Genomic DNA, 18298 nt, shown 5'->3' on the forward strand with positions numbered 1-18298 from the left:
TCTGACTGTCTCTCTCCCATTCTCTCACTCTCTCTCCTTCTCTCCCCCTCCACACACACACTCTTTCTTTTCCACACTCCCTTGTTCTCTTTTACACTCAAAAGCACACAAGCCCACAGAAATACCTTCAAAGAGAAAGCGTCACATTTAGTATTCTATAGCCTCTACTCTTCTACTCAATTCTCAAATGACAAATGTCTCCTGACAGCGGCATCTTCGGGATAACGTGTTTCCCCATACCCCAAGCCTGTTTCTGCATACTCAGCCCAAAAAGAAACAAAATGAATTATAAAGCCGGAAAAAATACACCGCCGCAATCTATTGAGACTGTCTCCTGGCGTCACCCAGACAGAAAGAAACATATTCCCGTCATGTCGGCCTTATGTTCTTTAAATGACACAGAAAGCTGTGCTATAGAGAGAGAGAGAAAAGAGAGAGAGAGAGAGTAAAGACGAAAGGATGGAAGCGTAGGGAGCTGTCCTGAACTGGGGAAAATGCTGAGAGCTGGAGTGTGTCTCTCTCTATCCCATCTTTAAAAAAAAAGGCGGCCTGTGAAGAATTGTGCCGGTTTTGTGTCTTCAGTCTACTCATGATGATGGAGATCCCTGTGTTTCAGGAAGCACGGGCACAATGAATCCTCGAAAGAAAAGCCAGTGCGAGCATGTGTCTTCAGGGTATAACGCATTGTTTCAGGTGATTGGCTAAGTGTGCTTGAGGAAGTGCTTCAAAGCTGCACTATCACCTCACTGTGAAGAGACCCATGGAGACAGCTGACAGGACCCGTGCTTCACAACTTCACACGTCTGTCTGTTTCCCTTTCTCACTCTTTGGTCTCAATCTTTCCGTCTTGCTTTTTATCTCCCTTTTTGTAGGCTCATTCTCCTTCCTTTGTTGTCGGTTTTGTTTTGTCAGGTCACCCTACCTATTTATACTTCTTTCTCAAACTTTCTCAAAACTGCAATCTTTTTCCCCCTTTTTTTGTTTAGACTTTGTTCTCTCTATCCGTGACTTACGTAGGCAGGTGTTCTCTCTGAAGTCCTGCAGGAACCTCTCGCACTCTTCCTCATGGTTGCCGCTGCCACGGCAAGTGCACCCGGGTGAGATGGTGAAGTTAATGGGAGTGGAGTCCATGTAGTTGGGGGTCATGTCGGTCCCTACATACACATAAACAGAGAAACAGAGAAAGAAACAGTAAACAAACAAAACACAACATGTATTGACACATTCTCAAACCTAATTATGTATATTACTGGCAGGAGCAGACATACAGTTTTTCTCGATTGCTTTGACCTGCTTAAGACCTGCTCTTCATGAACACTTTCTGTTTTGCAAAAGGGTATGAGAAATGTGTGAACCCAATAAAAATATGTGAACACATTCGCAAGAGATGACTTCTGCTGTGGAAAAGAGGTGTTAATAATGAAGTAGATACCAGTTTGTTTAAGCAGGTCTAAGCAATCTGTACAAACTATAATTGTTTTGAAAACGTGATGTTAGAATTGACAGAAGCATTAAAGCAATCGAGAAAAACTGTAACAGTCCAATATCTAATTATTGTATGTCATTGTGGTTCTCAGGTATGTTTGGACATCCTGCATCGCTCCACTCACCAATGAGGCCCACATATGAAGCAAGGCAGGCCTGGTAGTCCTCATTGGGGCAGCTGTTGGTGGACTCCGAGCTCATCTGACAGTTTGTGTGGAAATCAGCCAGTCTGGACCTTTAGACAAACAGAAACCACAGTTGCATTGTGAGTCGGCTGTACATCAGAAACTTTCTTCCTGTTACACATTTGCCTAACTGCATCAACAGATTGTTGTTGTCGTCGTATCTGAGGCATCTTTATCATTTAAATAATGCTGGTCTGAGGGATTATGTGTATGGCAGTATCTCCTGAGGCTCTCATAGATGCTGAGCAATGGCTGTGAAAATGTGTCAGAATATCTGAATATTTCTTTTTTTTTTTTTAGTTGAAAGAACAGCGTTTTGTTTCAAATTGCAAAATTTCATATTTATCTTGCCATGTTTTGCTGTGTGTCTCAAATGTCAAATTCCTCTCTGTCTGGAACTAAAATGTTTTGTCACACGAATATCTTTGTGTGTGCTTGTGTGTGTGTGCTGGCGGTGCGTATTTGTAAAGGATCATGTTTGGGAGATCAGACTGTGTGTACTGCACTGCGTGAGTGTGTGTATGTGTGTGTGTAAGGATCGTGTTTGGGAGATCAGACTGTGTGTGTGTGTGTGTGTGTGTGTGTGTGTGTGTGTGTTGGCGTGTTGATGCCTGCGGAGGCTAGTGGCTAATCCAGTCAGGGCAGAGTTGAGCGTGTATGTGCACAGAGGCAACCTTGCCTTTACGGATCACTGCTGCCTCCGAAGATGGACCGAATCACCATCTTTGCTCTCCTCTTCCTTTCTCCCCCCTTTCTTACGCCCACCTCCTCCTCCTCTGCCTTGTGCCCCCCCACCTCCTCCTCCTCTGCCTTGTGCCCCCCACCTCCTCCTCCTCTGCCTTGTGCCCCCCCACCTCCATCTCTCTCTCCTTCCTTGCTCTCTCCCTTTCTCCCTTTCCACTTGGTTACACTCTCATCGCTTTTTGTCTTCATAAAACTGCTGCATATGTTTCTGCCTTTACTGCCTACTCTCTCCTTTTCTCTCTCTCTCTCTCTCTCTCTCTTTCTCACTCTATTACTTATTGATAGATCACTGGCCTGACCTCCCCATGTCTGCAGTTCAAAGGGAATTTCTACAGGCATTTGCCCACTGTAAGGCTTCCTTCCGCAGGCTGCCTGACCAGGCAGAGGGGCCAAAGCCTCAGTCCCTACGTCACAGAGGCAGGTGTTTCTCTCTCTCTCTCTCTCTCTTTCTCTCTGTTTCACTCTTTCTCTCTCTCATCTCTCTCATCCCTCTCTCTCTCATCTCTCTCTCTCTCTCTCTCTCTCTCTCTCTGTGCTGTGTGTAGCTTTTTTTTCCCGTGGTAATTTTGAGAGATGCACCCAGCCAGCTAATCATTGCATAGCAACAGCAACAACGACAACAGCAGCAGCAGCAAACGGCTCGCAGGTCCTGCCTCTTTTCCCGTGGTTCGTCTCACACTGAGACACATTAGCATTGCACTAATAACACCTCATCAGTGGTGGGTGAAAAATGGGTGAATTCTGTATCGATCATAGGAAGAGGCAACATGTAAGCATCACACGTGATGTAGCTTTATCCACTTGACCCAGCTCACAGTCCCTCTTGGAGGGTAAAAAATAGGTGAATTCTATATTAATCATTGGAAGAGGCAACATGTACACATCACAAGTGATGTTGCGAATATCTGCCAGCAGCCTTTCTCTCCTGATGATTCCTTCAGCACTCTTGGTAACAAGCACTTCACATGTGCACCTTCTGAAATTCCACAATGAGTCCTCCTCTTACTCTCTCACACTCTTCTCTCAAGCCTCCTTTTGTTTTTATATAACGTTAGTTGTTTATTTTTTCTCAATTCACCAGGCTCACTTCTCCATGCCAAGACATCTGCTTCTAAACAGCACACAAAACTCCCCATCCACACACACACACACACACACACACACATCCAACCAACCTCCCACACGTCAAGAAGACCACACATCAGCTATCAATATCATGTTCAACTTTTCACTTTCTCACACACACACTCTCCCTAGAGTATAGTGTATGAGCCAATAACACTCTCTCAGTCGAAACTGGTGCATTGCGTGTCAGCTTATCATGAGTACCAGTGTCCATTCCGAACAATGACCGCAGCTCAGTTTCTGGACAGCCTGTCCTGCAGCCTGGATGGCCTCAAAAGTACATATATTGGGTTTAATTCCATCCTCTCCCACTGCTCAACACATTCTCTTCCCCTCCATCCCTCTGTCTCTGTTTCTCATTTGTCTTGCCCTTTTGTTCTGAGTGGCAAATGACAGGCTGTCAGAGCTGCTATCTCCATCCTGCAATACTCTCCCATGACTAATGGCTGTGTCCTGCAGCCACAACTTCATCTAAGAGAAGGCACTTTATGTGTGGACAGTGCTCTCTATATTCTTTTCCCTTTCTCTTTCTCCTCTCTCTCTTTCTCTCTCTCTCGGAATGTTCTTCCTCCCATTTTCCACACTGGTATTCATCTCGTTCTAAGGGGGTGTGGGGATCATTTGTGGACCTCAGAAAGTGTTTTGTCTCTCACTCTCCCGCCCCTCTGCTGTCTCCATCGGAGGTGAAACTCAAAACGGTGTACTCTCGAGTGCCGTGGAACCTCCCCTTGCTCTTTTGCTGAGCCTATGGTCATGAGGTCTCCATGGTAAAGGCCTGAGTTTCCCCTAAAGGTCAGATTGTCTGGTTTTGAGAATGCACAACACAAAAGTCCTGCCAAGTATTTGATCCAACCATTTAGTAAACCAGCTCATCCTAATTAGCCGCCAGGTAGATCAGATAATTAGTGATATCACCTGTGTGCACAGGTAAAAAAAATATATGGCAGGACTGGGATGTCCACCTCTGAGATTTATTGACAAAAGCGTGTCAACAGGTTCTGTGTGTGCAGTTTCAGAGGAACTATCTCTGCTTACATAGACCTCTTACATATTTGCACTCCAACAGGATTCTATATGAGGCTACAAATCTATATACATTTCCAATAATAAAAAAACAGAACTTTCAAAACGATTACCCACTCAAAAATGGGTATTGTTTTGAGTACAGGGAGGGGAGGAGGACAAGCAGAGCGGCCCGTTCTGCCCTGATCCCCGTGCCGCTGCCAGCACATAGAGCCGCTGCTTGTCCATCTGAAAGGCCAGTGCACACCTTCACTACTGCCAGTGCTCGTTGGCCTTTGCATGCCCACCGAAGCAGAAACACACCTCCGTCTGTTCCTGGCGTATCCCTGGACAGACTAAACAGCTGCCCTTGACAAAGCCACCTGTCTCCTCTAAGAGAAAAGAAACAATTACAAAAGGCACTTCCATAAGCCAATATTTTCACACCATAGCTGCACTTTCCTGGTATCAGTGTGGCTCCAATTATGATTTCCCTTCTCACTTGGTAGATTTCACAATTGTGAAATAACGATGGGAAACTAACAATGCGTTTTCAATTAAAAGAAAGGCATTTGGAGCCAAGTCAGAGAGAGAGAGAGAGCAGAGAACAGAGAACAGACACTCACACTCACCACCCCTCCAACCCGTCATACAAAATCAAAAAGAGTGTACTCAAGTTCACTCTTGGACAAGCGGTAGAACAAGACATATAGCTACTTCACTAGATGACTGACACGCCAATTTCCCCCAATTATCTGTTCTTCTGTGACTGCCATTAAGGATCTCAGTCTAATACTCCTCCACAGGTGGGGGATAATGACAAATCATAAAGCTCAGCCATAAAGCAGCAACATAACCAGAGCGGTTGAAGCGGTTAGTAATAAAGGATCTTTGACATAACCATGCCATTCTCTCTCTCTCTCTCTCTCTCTCTCTCTGATTCCCCCCTGCCAGGAAATGCATATTTGCCATCACAGACTTCATCATCGTTATTGTTTTACTCTGAAAGATTGCTAACAACTTGAGCAGAGACTCAAGGGTGACTTGTATTACCTGGAGAGCAATAGAAAAAGACAGCGAGAAGGACCAGTGGGGAGTGTTGCTCTGTAAAAGCAAGCTGTGTAGGTTTTTTTGTCTTATTAATAACATCCCTCTCCAAGCATAAGAGATGGAGTTTTTAATTAGGCTCATGTGCAGGACCCCTGCCTGATTTACATGCTTAATAACAGCTTTCCTGCCCATGCAGCAGGAACGGGCAAGGCCTCAAGATGGAACTGCGGACGCAGCCTGTGAATAGACCCTGTCTGAGCACCGGTAATCCACACTAAGTAGCCAAATCCCAAGTATTTGTGCTATGGGGTTTGTGGAAAAGCATGGAGGGTCAAAGTGGGTTCAGTCTGATTTGCTTTCATTTTTGTATGAACATGTTGACAGACTCGATGGTTGAAGGAGCTCAGAATCAGTACATACCGGTAGTCATTTTTTGCCTGTCTGAGACAGACAGAGCTAGAGGAGCTTTGCAGACATTACAGCCTCAAGGACCATGCCCCCGGACACTTTAGCAAAATCAAACGGACAAAACAGACAGAGAAGAGAATGAAGGCGCAGCCCCATCTCTTTCAGAATCAGATGAATCAGGACTATCCAGATGAATTAAGACCACAGGCACTTCACCGGACTCTAATTACATCTGTCTGTGGCCCATTGCTCATCTAATGAGGCAGAAACTGATTTCTTATTTGTTTGCTTGTTCCCTTTGAGATATCACATCGTCGCCATCTGTACTTTGGAGACTAGTGTTCGTCTGTCTTGTATTTGTATTTTTTTTTTCATTTAATCAACTACCGTTATCTCTTTTATGGAAGCTTAAACTACTGAGGAGTACACTTGTCAAGTCCATGAAAGTGGATAGGTCACAGAGAACCTAGCTGTTCTCGTCCAAGCTTAAAGGGGAACATAACGAATGGATGAAAATGAAAGCCTGAAACAAGCGCTCTCTCTCACTTTCTCTCTCTGCTTTTAACAAAAAACGAGAACTATATAACTGCAGCAATTTGCCGCTCACTTGAGGTTTAGAAAAGGTTGTCGGGGACTGTTTGTGCAAAGAGCTTTCCGACGTCGGGGATGAAGCCCATTCGACTGCTCTCCACGAGCCTCTCTCCCATTATACCTGCGCTAGCCGCACGCTGTTAAAATTACATGCTGTCTCCCACTCAGGCATTTGGACACTCTGCTCTGAGGAGTGCAGTGGCATAAGAGCCCCTGAAAAGCACATTCATCTGGAACAAGCAAAATATGATGCTTATGGTGCTGTTGTGTGGTGTGAGAGTGTGTGGCCGCTGGAAGGGCTATCACTTGCATTGTTTTTTTTGTTTTTTTGTTAAACCCCTTTTTTAGAATAAGCTACAAATTAATTAAAGTTTCTACTGATTTGTCAGGGAGCACTGACAATACTATTATCATTTCTGGTGAATAATGACAATGTTGCTTTGAGACATTCGTTGCAGTTTTTAACTTGATCCACCAAGATTCTGCTCACAGAGCAATGCCAAGCTATATAACTCCACAACATCATACTGCAAATACAAATACATGTTGTAAAGTCATTCCTTAAACTTTGTGATCAACTGAACAGAGGATTTAAAAAATGAAATCAATTCTCAATTTCAAGACCAATTTTTAACCATGTTCACACCAACTTGTTAAAAAAAACTGTTTTCCGTGGATCTGGGGCTACCTTGACATCTATACAAGTGACTATCTTCAAATCTAACTGAAAAAGACATTTACTCATCCACACACACACAAACTGCAGCACTACCCCCAACACACACACACACTCCCAGCTGCCATTTCAGCATTCTTTCCTCCCATGCACCTCCAGTGCTGCTCACTGGCCTGAAGCATCTGCATTTAAGTCCTGTCGCCCCTGCACAGCTGAAGTCACAGTGACACAGAGAGACACATCCTCCCCTCATCTGAATCAACTCATTGTGACACAATTCTGCATGACATTCCCACACTGCCCTATAATGCAGTACCCCCCTCGTGCATCTTGGGCAATACAAAGCCATGTACAGCATGAGTAGGGATGAGTGTGTTTTTGTGCACAATTTTGCATAAATATGACACTATTCTAGCAGAAAAGTATCTTCTTTATGTGGGTGCGTCCACTGTTACTCAGGTTGTGCCCAAAGCCAATTACCCAATTCAGAAACATGCAACTGCAAGTAGAGAAATGGGCAATTATCCTGTTAGAGCAAATTATTAGTGTGTAGTGATATTTTTAAATCCAAATCCACATCCAAAATTAGACCTACAACTTTTTTATAATCCATTGCAGTAATGAAGATAGGGGCCTCTTACCACTGTCTGAACATTGTCTGCAAATATGGTGCGGTACTAACGAGGTTGTGTATGCTAACCAAAATGGTCTGCAGTATGTGATAGCATGTGCATGTGTGATAGCATGTCCGATCACCAGCTAGATTTGATGGTTATGGGGGGAATTCTCCCCACTGGGTATGGGCAAAACCCCATAAGAGACCAGTCAGGCCATGGGCACGTACTGTAGGTTGAAATGTGCAGCATAACAAATATACTATTTATAATATTTTTATATATATTTTCACTATATTTTCATGTTGAATGTACTAAACTTAATTGCAGCTACACTTACTTGTGATAAACCCCACTTTTAAAAGGCAAAAAACAGATTTGTGCAGTCTTCCCACTATTTTTCATACAATAACTCGCTCTTTGCAGATCTCCTCTCATAGAGCCTCATAGCCCAAACTGTCCCTTGTCCCCAGGACCCTGCCATGAATACATATATAAGAAAGAAGACACCTACTTTTCATCCTGCAGTTTTTCTGCATGCAGACATCAGTTTGCAACATAATATGGTCTGTTAATTCAAACCACGCTATGCTTTAGGCAAAGGTTGTGATGAACATACACCAAATGCTGGCATTAACATGTCAGTACATCTGCCCCTCTCGCTTAAGTTAAAGTTAAACAGAGAGAAAGTAACTATGTAGAAATGTATCATCAATAAAAAGACAAGTGGTTATGTTCTAGTTCTGGTTCTCAAAATATACTTCATGAATATGATTCATGAAAATCCTCTTACGCCCCTTTTCACCACTTAAGTTGGTTGCATTATTTAAAATACAAAAACAATTATGCTGCTTACAAATGCTGACTTTTGAGCACCCATTTCTTTGGAAAGTGTTTTTTTTCACATTACTAGTCTATACATAGTCCTTCATTTGTGGCTAAACTCTCATCTAAGCAGACACAGATATAAATAATGGACTCACTGCATATCCAACAGAATGACCACTGATCATCATCTATATGGTGAAGCACACTATTGGCCTGAGGCTAAACCAGGGTTAGCCAGAGGCTAAATCAGCCGAACTGGCGCATCAAAGCTATAGCGGCAGACCTCTTAAATCTGACGCATTGAGCGTGAGACACACGCATTTCAATGACTTCACACGCTCTAACGCACACATGGCATTTCTCACTCGAGAAATTATTAACTTGACCGCATTGGAGACATTTCTAAGGGCTATATTTTACAAACGTGTCATAATAACGTTGCTGTCTGTGCACTCATTCAGCACAGTAATCTGCAGTTAGTAATCTGCTGTTCAGTTACTAACCTATCGGCCAATCCGAAAATAGGATTTATCAACCAATCAGGTAATAGGCCTAGTTTTGTTTTGATGTGGGTCCGCAACGTGGAGACTGCTGGTCCGCGAGTCGTGGAGTGAAATTAGGCCCGGCGCTTCCTCTGATAATTTGCTGCGCAGTTGATCAAGATACCGCGGACCGACAAAAAAGAAAACAAACGTTTCTGCTTTTTTATAATCCATTGCAGTAATGAAGATAGGGGCCTCTTACCACTGTCTGAACATTGTCTGCAAATATGGTGCGGTACTAACGAGGTTGTGTATGCTAACCAAAATGGTCTGCAGTATGTGATAGCATGTGCATGTGTGATAGCATGTCCGATCACCAGCTAGATTTGATGGTTATGGGGGGAATTCTCCCCACTGGGTATGGGCAAAACCCCATAAGAGACCAGTCAGGCCATGGGCACGTACTGTAGGTTGAAATGTGCAGCATAACAAATATACTATTTATAATATTTTTATATATATTTTCACTATATTTTCATGTTGAATGTACTAAACTTAATTGCAGCTACACTTACTTGTGATAAACCCCACTTTTAAAGGCAAAACAGATTTGTGCAGTCTTCCCACTATTTTTTCATACAATAACTTCGCTCTTTGCAGATCTCCTCTCATAGAGCCTCATAGCCCAAACTGTCCCTTGTCCCCAGGACCCTGCCATGAATACATATATAAGAAAGAAGACACCTACTTTTCATCCTGCAGTTTTTCTGCATGCAGACATCAGTTTGCAACATAATATGGTCTGTTAATTCAAACCACGCTATGCTTTAGGCAAAGGTTGTGATGAACATACACCAAATGCTGGCATTAACATGTCAGTACATCTGCCCCTCTCGCTTAAGTTAAAGTTAAACAGAGAGAAAGTAACTATGTAGAAATGTATCATCAATAAAAAGACAAGTGGTTATGTTCTAGTTCTGGTTCTCAAAATATACTTCATGAATATGATTCATGAAAATCCTCTTACGCCCCTTTTCACCACTTAAGTTGGTTGCATTATTTAAAATACAAAAACAATTATGCTGCTTACAAATGCTGACTTTTGAGCACCCATTTCTTTGGAAAGTGTTTTTTTTCACATTACTAGTCTATACATAGTCCTTCATTTGTGGCTAAACTCTCATCTAAGCAGACACAGATATAAATAATGGACTCACTGCATATCCAACAGAATGACCACTGATCATCATCTATATGGTGAAGCACACTATTGGCCTGAGGCTAAACCAGGGTTAGCCAGAGGCTAAATCAGCCGAACTGGCGCATCAAAGCTATAGCGGCAGACCTCTTAAATCTGACGCATTGAGCGTGAGACACACGCATTTCAATGACTTCACACGCTCTAACGCCACACATGGCATTTCTCACTCCGAGAAATTATTAACTTGACCGCACAGACATTTCTAAGGGCTATATTTTACAAACGTGTCACACAACGTTGCTGTCTGTGCACTCATTCAGCACAGTAATCTGCAGTTAGTAATCTGCTGTTCAGTTACTAACCTATCGGCCAATCCGAAAATAGGATTTATCAACCAATCAGGTAATAGGCCTAGTTTTGTTTTGATGTGGGTCCGCAACGTGGAGACTGCTGGTCCGCGAGTCGTGGAGTGAAATTAGGCCCGGCGCTTCCTCTGATAATTTGCTGCGCAGTTGATCAAGATACCGCGGACCGACAAAAAAGAAAACAAACGTTTCTGCTATCGATGTCATTAAACATGGAGCCATACAATAAAGTGGTGGTATGAGCGTTCATTCAGTGCAGGCGCCTGCGCGAGAGAAACTGAAACTAATCGATAACGTTGGTATCAAAGCTCCGCTTCAACCTGTTGAATGCTATTTAATTGTTTAACGACACTTGACAACAACGTTGATTTTTGGAACTTCCATAGAAACAGAGCAGAGACTGTATAATACACTGTATAGCACTGAGTATTGTATAGTCAAATTTGAATATAACGTGGCCAAAAGCTATTGTAGCCTTCTTTCTATCTGTTAAAGATCAACAGATCAGTGATTTATGCCTATCTGCTCGCCAAAAAAGCTGGTATTGTGTTCCCTGAATCCTTCAGGCATTCAAATTAAACTTCATTAAAAAACATGTATTTTTTTCTCTATTTCCTACCAATGTATGATGCTTGCATGAGGGAAACATCCCAAAACAATAGCACCCATATAATTGTTGCTGTTTTGAGAAGTATTTATTTTCTTATGCAAGCATCATGCAACCATGCAAAAGCAATGAAACTAATTATATCTTACATTATTAAAGCAGCCCTCTGATTTGCATGTCACAAAACATTTAAAGGAACCATATGTAACATAATGTACGGACTACTGTTGTCAGCGATATAAGTATTTGAAATGAACATGATTTCTTAATGTCTAGTGACATATCAGGGCCATTTTATGATTAATTGTAATTAATTTCTTACATACGGTTCCTTTAAGTGAAAGTGCATGTATAACAATATAGGCATAATAACGATTGTGATAATGATAATGACAATTTGATTTGGAGTGAGTGGGGTTGGGTACGTGTAGATGAGCCCTATGACCCCAAAGTCTGAAATGACTGGGCCTCAGGTCAAAGAAGTTTGAGAAAGGCTGGTCTACATAACCTGCATCAGATTGAGGTTTGCAGTGATGTGCCTGAAGGCACGGGTTGAGGACCCAGTCAGTTACGTCACAATATGCACATTTGTTTAAATTCATACCTACGTAATCACCATGACCAAAATTGTACTTTTTTTTTATTTTTTTAGCTGTTACTGCAAACAAGAATATTTTTAAGGATGGCCTCATGACTGTGAAAATGGCTGACATTGAACCACAGTGCTTTAAATGGGAGCCCCCAGAGCCCCCTCCCCCTGAGAAACAAAGTCTCACTCCTTGCAAACTTCAAAACTTGAGAGCCCTGCTATAGCGCTTTAAGAAGTTCTGGCCTGTTCGGTCCTAGGTGACTTGCTTGACAATACAATATAGAAAACCACAATGCGTGCACAAGCACATGGTTGTTCCATCAATTGTTTATTGAAATGCTAGCGTTCAAGTATATGGCAAGCCCTCAGGCAAGCTAGTGTGTTTGCTTTTACTGGCAAACAAAAAAAGATAAGCAATATATGAAAATAAAAAATGCAATCGCAAAGCTTTAGAACTCAAAATGTGTCTGTGTATATTTCAACAAGTTTTCTTTTTTTTCTGAAATTGGCTGGCCTCAAAAGTAGACTTAGTCATTTGGCAGTCTGTGGCAAGACACCACATCCTTTGTGTGTTTGTTCCAGTTGCTTCTCATTGAAGATTAATTATTGATCACATACGACCTGAAAACCTCTAATGCCATCTCAGGGCTTAACAGGAGATTAGTAGAGACATAAGAGAGTGTGGTAGGCTGTGTGCAGTGTTGCATCTGCATAAACAACGCCTTCAGTGAAAACTCAGCTGACAGCTGAGGAAGTTCAAAAAGTTAATGCTAATGGAACGGGAGAAAGACAAAATGGGAGGCTGTGGCAAACTGGTAATTAACCTGCACATAAAGACATGCCCTCTCTCAAACAATGAAACATCTGTTTACATGCATGCTATGCTAATATGTAGGGCACGGAAACTCACACCTACTGGCTATTAATCAGGACTGCAACTGTACTTGATTCCAGTTATTTCTCATTTAGGGTAAATTTTTGGGTGAATGTAGGTTACCACTAACCTACAGGTGGTAAAGCACGGTAACAGCTGACAGTGTAATGTAACTACTGTATGTGCTGTTGCAATGTATCTTCCAACAATGCTTCCGTAATCCAGATTTTCTACACCCTAATTTTTAATTCATTATACGCAAGGAGGGCTATTGGATCATCAAAGAGAACTAGAAAATGTAATTTCGAGGAAATTACCAGTGCATGAAAATATAAACATACTGTATATTAACATAAAATGCCAAACAAACTTTTATTTGATAACAGTTGGCAGAAGTCATAGTTGATAACAACTGACAGTTGAAATGGCTGAACAGTTTAATAGTTGAGTCGTTTAAATAGTTAAATTATTTAATAGTGAATTATTGTAGTGAGGACATTTATTTTGAAACAGTTGTGGGCAGAGGAAATAGTTGAACAGGATCTGTAGAGCCAGATTGTATGTTTAAAGCCTGAGACAGAGAGCCAGATGTACTAACGCTTTTGCGCCCATTTCAGGCGTATTTGTTTCGCAATGTGCGTGTAAAATCATTGCGAGGTATGTACAAACAGGCCGCAATGATGTAAAAGCGCAAACTGCCTGTCGCGGGAGCTGAAAGTGGCAGATTGCGATTGGGAGTTTAGCGTAAAAAGATGGGAGGGGAAGAGTAAAGAGTGCCTAGTTATGTATTCCGCGGTATGTACAAAGACTGCTCCTGAAAGCGCACGTCTATTCTGCGCCTAAATACTTCCGCCTTGTAAAAACAGGTGTTAATCCACATTGCAGTTCAATGCGTCAATAAGAGAACCTTTCAAAGACAACAGAATCGCTATTTAGAACACCAGTTTTTGTGGTGAAAGTATTTGTACTACCAAAAGCAACCTTAATTTTCGTTGGCCTTTCGCATGTCTTACTTTCACTTTCACGTCATTCACTTAAAGTTTCCTACTTGCTAGATTTGACCAATCTTCCAGAGCCTACGTGCACAAGTAGTTTGAGTAGAACTACTGATCTTCATTATCTCCCTGCTTACATCTTATCATGTATGGTATTATTTCATGATCGCTAAACGTTTGATTCTTTTTAATGTTGTCATCAGTTAACTTCATTCAACTGCGCTTGTAGGCGCTGCCATTCAGTTGTGGACGTTCATAAATTGCGTTTATGGGCGGAGAAGGGCAGAGAAAGGCGCAGTTTACACTAAGGATTGAACAATTGATAAATACGACGGAAACTTGGGTCTGACAGCGCTCGCAATCTGCGGTGTGTCCATGGCGCTGATAACGCTACATTCGCAAATGTACGTACATCTGGCCCAGAGTATATAGTTTAAAAGTTAAATGTAGATAGTGTTATGGATGTTGATAGACAGAAAGTTGAATGGATGTTGATAGGCAGATTGTTTAATGGATGTTGATGGGATAGTATAATGGGTAGATGAGTGAATGGTTTGAAGAGGATGAATGGATAGAAAGTTGGATGGAATGTGCCTTACTGTATATCCTTGTAGAATGGAGATACACAGAGAGAGTTGGCCTAATTGAGCAGAAAGCAGTTGATACAGGTGCAATCAGTTTAACTAGCTTTTTGATGGGACCTAGTTGAGCAGCTGGACGTTGATACAGGTGCAAATCAAGTTAATTATCCCATTATGATGTCATTGCCCCCATACAAAGTCTATGGGGGAAAATAAGCTTGTTTTTTATTAATATCTCAAAAAGTATAAAGTTTACAAAAGTGAAAAATACATTCCTCAAGTCTCCTTTTTAAGACCGACGTTACAAAGTTTGAACGAAGTTTCTACGTTAAATGGTTAAAGCTGAATTAGACGCAGAAATTTGGTGCGAAGAATAAGAAGAAGAAGAAGAAGAAGAAGAAGAAGAAGAAGACTTCGGATAACAGAACAGTGCATTTTCATGCACTGTAATAAGTATGAGGTTCCTCAATTCATCCAATTCTTAATCACATTTCCAATGAAATACAGAGTGAATCTAGTAGGCCTACCCCAGTTGGGCATACATTTCTCTAAAAGACAACACAACCGAGGAGAAAAAAAAGGCTAATTAATTGAGCAGTACAGAAGTCAACAGTAGTTTAATTTCCTTTGTGTTTAACAACACCAACTGTGTGGGGAAAAAAACATGTAGACGTGTGGGACTGTGAAGATTTCTTGCCTCTGGCAGTCCTTGTAATAAAGTTTGAAGGATTGCTGTGATAACTTTTAGCCTAGCCTACAGCCGAGAGCTCTGGGTATCAACTACTGGCTCTCAAGCATAAAAGACAGATCCCAGCAGCAGAATTGCTAACACTTTTCTTTGCTCATTCTGAAATCAAACAACTTATTCCTTTTGTTTAGGATTAAGTGAAAATACTCTGCAAGAGAAAGAAAAAACATGAGGTAAAAGGGAGACAGAAGAAAAAAAACATATGCCATGTGCCAACCACCAAGTTTTATGTAAGATTTTAAATGTCTTGAGTTGGCATAGTATCCATCCGTGGATTACAGAGGCTCTCCATGCAGTGATGCCTAGTAGTGCCAAGAGGATCAGCTTTAGGTGCCACAGAGGGCTAATTCAATGCATGGTTTCTTTCATAAAAGCACATTCGGGAGACCTTTAGCTCACACATGAGGATTTAAGTGTAGACAAATGTTTTACTTGTTTACATGTTTACTAAGCATGCCAACATTGTTACTGGAACGGTTTCAAGACCAAAGATCCACCCCTAGATTCCTGCATGGATCCACAAAACAGGCATGAGGCAATTTGCTGAAATGAAGGCTTATGGTGTCACACTCCACAGTCCTGACAAAAACAATGTCTTGTTTGAGGATTGTCAGAGCATGGTGCTTATTTTGATATCTTAACATCAGTCTACCATGGGAGGAAATACTATTAAAAATACATTGCATCATGCCATCACATGCTATCGCAAAATGCTTTATTCTGTCAACTGCTAGTTCCTAACTCCAGGCCGGCTGTGTTGTTATTTCTGAATCACTCCCACCCAGAAACCCAGAGATCACTCCTCACATCGCTTCAGTCCCATCCTCTACAGAGCCTCCCATCTATAGTGACGGCCTGTCAATCACTCGCTGGCATGGATGTGAGCCTAGAAGAGGGTGAGGGCATTACAGGCATAGAGGGACCCCTCACTGCCACATCTTAGAGAGCGAGAGACTGAGGGGCCAGCACACCTCCAGGCCAAACAGCAGTCACAGAGACAGACAGACTGAGTGACAGAAGGATGGGAAAAGAAGCGAGGAAGAGACAAATCAAAGTCGGGGAAACATTTGATTGATCTCACACGGGCGATCAATGTGTGTGAGTTTGTGTGTGTGTGTGTGTGTGTGTGTGTGTGTGTGTGTGTGTGTGTGTGTGTGTGTGTGTGTGTGTGTGTGTTAGAAAGGCAGAAAATCTCCCCAAGCAAACAAATCAGAAGTGCCTGTATTCTGCTGTTCGTTCTAAATCTACCGCGAGAGCTCAACATGGGATGTCTTCTAATGACACTCAAAATAAGTGTGCCTCTGTGCACTCCTGTGCGCTCTCACCTGAATCAAACAAATACCAGCATTGCTCTTCATAAGAGAGAGAGAGAGAGAGAGAGAGAGAGAGAGATTAGAGCTGTCTGTCATTGTGACCTCCAAATTAATTACCCAGAGATGGTTACATTTACATGTAGGGCATTTATTCATTTGGCAGAGGCTCTAACAGAGCCCTTAGGTAATACAAAATAAATACTACTTTGATAACTACTACAATAAACACAACTACAATACTGTAAATACTACTACAATAAATACCAGAGGATGAGAGTCGCGAAGTTTAAGTATTAGTTTTAAGTGTAGTCGAAGAAAAGAGTGGTAGAATACTACCAATGAAAGGAGTGGTAGAAGACTGAGGCGGAAAGGAGGGAAGAAAGAAAGCGTACGGTAAATGCATGTTAGGTGTGTTGGGTTTTTAGATGTGTTCGAAGAGGAGGTACTCTCGAAGGAGCTTCATCTCTAACTGCTCTTGAAGACAGAGAGGGTTGCTCCTGCTCTGGTAGCACTTGGTAGGTCGTTTCACCAATGGGGAACAAGAAATGAAAATAGTCTGGATTGCCGAGTATGTAGGGATGGCAGTACCGGATGATGTGGAGGAACGCAGCACAGTGGCTGTGGGGTAGCATAAGCCTTAGTGAGGGCATTTAAATGGAAGCATTCACTTGATAGGCAAGCATTAGTGACTTGCATTTGATGCCGGCGACTAGCCGCACCCTTCTCCACCCTTCACCACGCATGCCGGGAGGCCTGTTAAGAAGGCGTTACAGTAGTTGAGGTGAGATAACCAAGGTCTGTGCCAAGAACTGGGAGATATGTTAGGTTAGGTAAGGCCTGGATTTTCTTATAGTAAATAGTGGGAAGCAGCACAACAGGGTGACAGAACCGACATGGTCAGGGAAGGATTAAGTGTGTGTGTGTGTGTGTGACGCAGGTAGACCTGGGGAATATAGAGCCTCTCTGCCTGACGCCAGCAGACCTCTCTAGCATTTCGAGAATCGATAAATCCTCCTTTACCTAACACCTACCACGCATCTATTCTCTCTTTCTTTTTTTTCTGTCTCTCTCTCACTCTTACTCACACACACACACTAATGCATAGCTCTCTCAGCACTTTTGTACTAGTTTCCTCTCTTGATATCTTTGTCTATCTTCATGGTTCCAATCCCCTCGCTCATCTCCTCACACACTAGGCATACTGTTTTCATACAGTCTCACATTGTCTTTACATGCATAGTCTTTCTATACATAGCTCTGTCTCTAACTCTCTCTCTCTCTGTCTCTTTTTCTCTCTCTCTCTTTACGCACACACACACACACACACACGCACGCACACGTCTGGGGGTAAAGCTTGAAAGGCTCTCTGTGTGCATCTCCTTTCTCAATGAGACTGGTAATAAATCAACGAGCTGTTTACAACAGAAGCCCTTTAAGTAGGGGAGTTTAGCCTCCCCTGATGATTCCACTGAAGGGTTTGTAAAGGCTTGTCCACAGAAGCTTGAAACAACATTGTAACTGCCCCTCATTTTTTCCCAAGGGCCAGAGAAAGGCCTGCACAATTTCCCTCATGAGGACGATCCTGAAAGCAGGGAACCAATGTTAGCCAACTAATACGGGCGGATATAGTGAAAGCCACCCTTTATGAGCAACTTTTCTTTGATATCTGCCAAGATGCGTATGGTGTAATTACTGTACCAGGGTATTATCTAAATCCTGTAGCCCACCAAGCAGAAAATGGTCCTAAATCCTCGTCTCATTGTATCCAGTGAAAATGCCCCCACATACACAATCATCTCATTCCTACAGCACTCTTAAAACAAATGTGTTGTTCC

General features: G+C 42.3%; 1 protein-coding gene across 1 annotated transcript in view; it reads right to left on the reverse strand.

Moving 5' to 3' along the window:
* Positions 1-18298, reverse strand: part of gfra2a (GDNF family receptor alpha 2a) — a 93458-nt gene that overhangs the window by 19601 nt on the left and 55559 nt on the right. The window contains exons 5-6 of the mRNA XM_048244248.1: positions 1611-1720; positions 1014-1154 (exon numbers count right to left, since the gene is read on the reverse strand). Of these exons, the coding sequence (XP_048100205.1) occupies positions 1014-1154; positions 1611-1720 (251 nt within the window). The remainder of the gene's footprint in view (positions 1-1013; positions 1155-1610; positions 1721-18298) is intronic.

The sequence above is a fragment of the Alosa alosa genome, chromosome 5 (genome assembly GCF_017589495.1).
Source record: "Alosa alosa isolate M-15738 ecotype Scorff River chromosome 5, AALO_Geno_1.1, whole genome shotgun sequence".
NCBI classification, from domain to species: Eukaryota; Metazoa; Chordata; class Actinopteri; order Clupeiformes; family Clupeidae; genus Alosa; species Alosa alosa.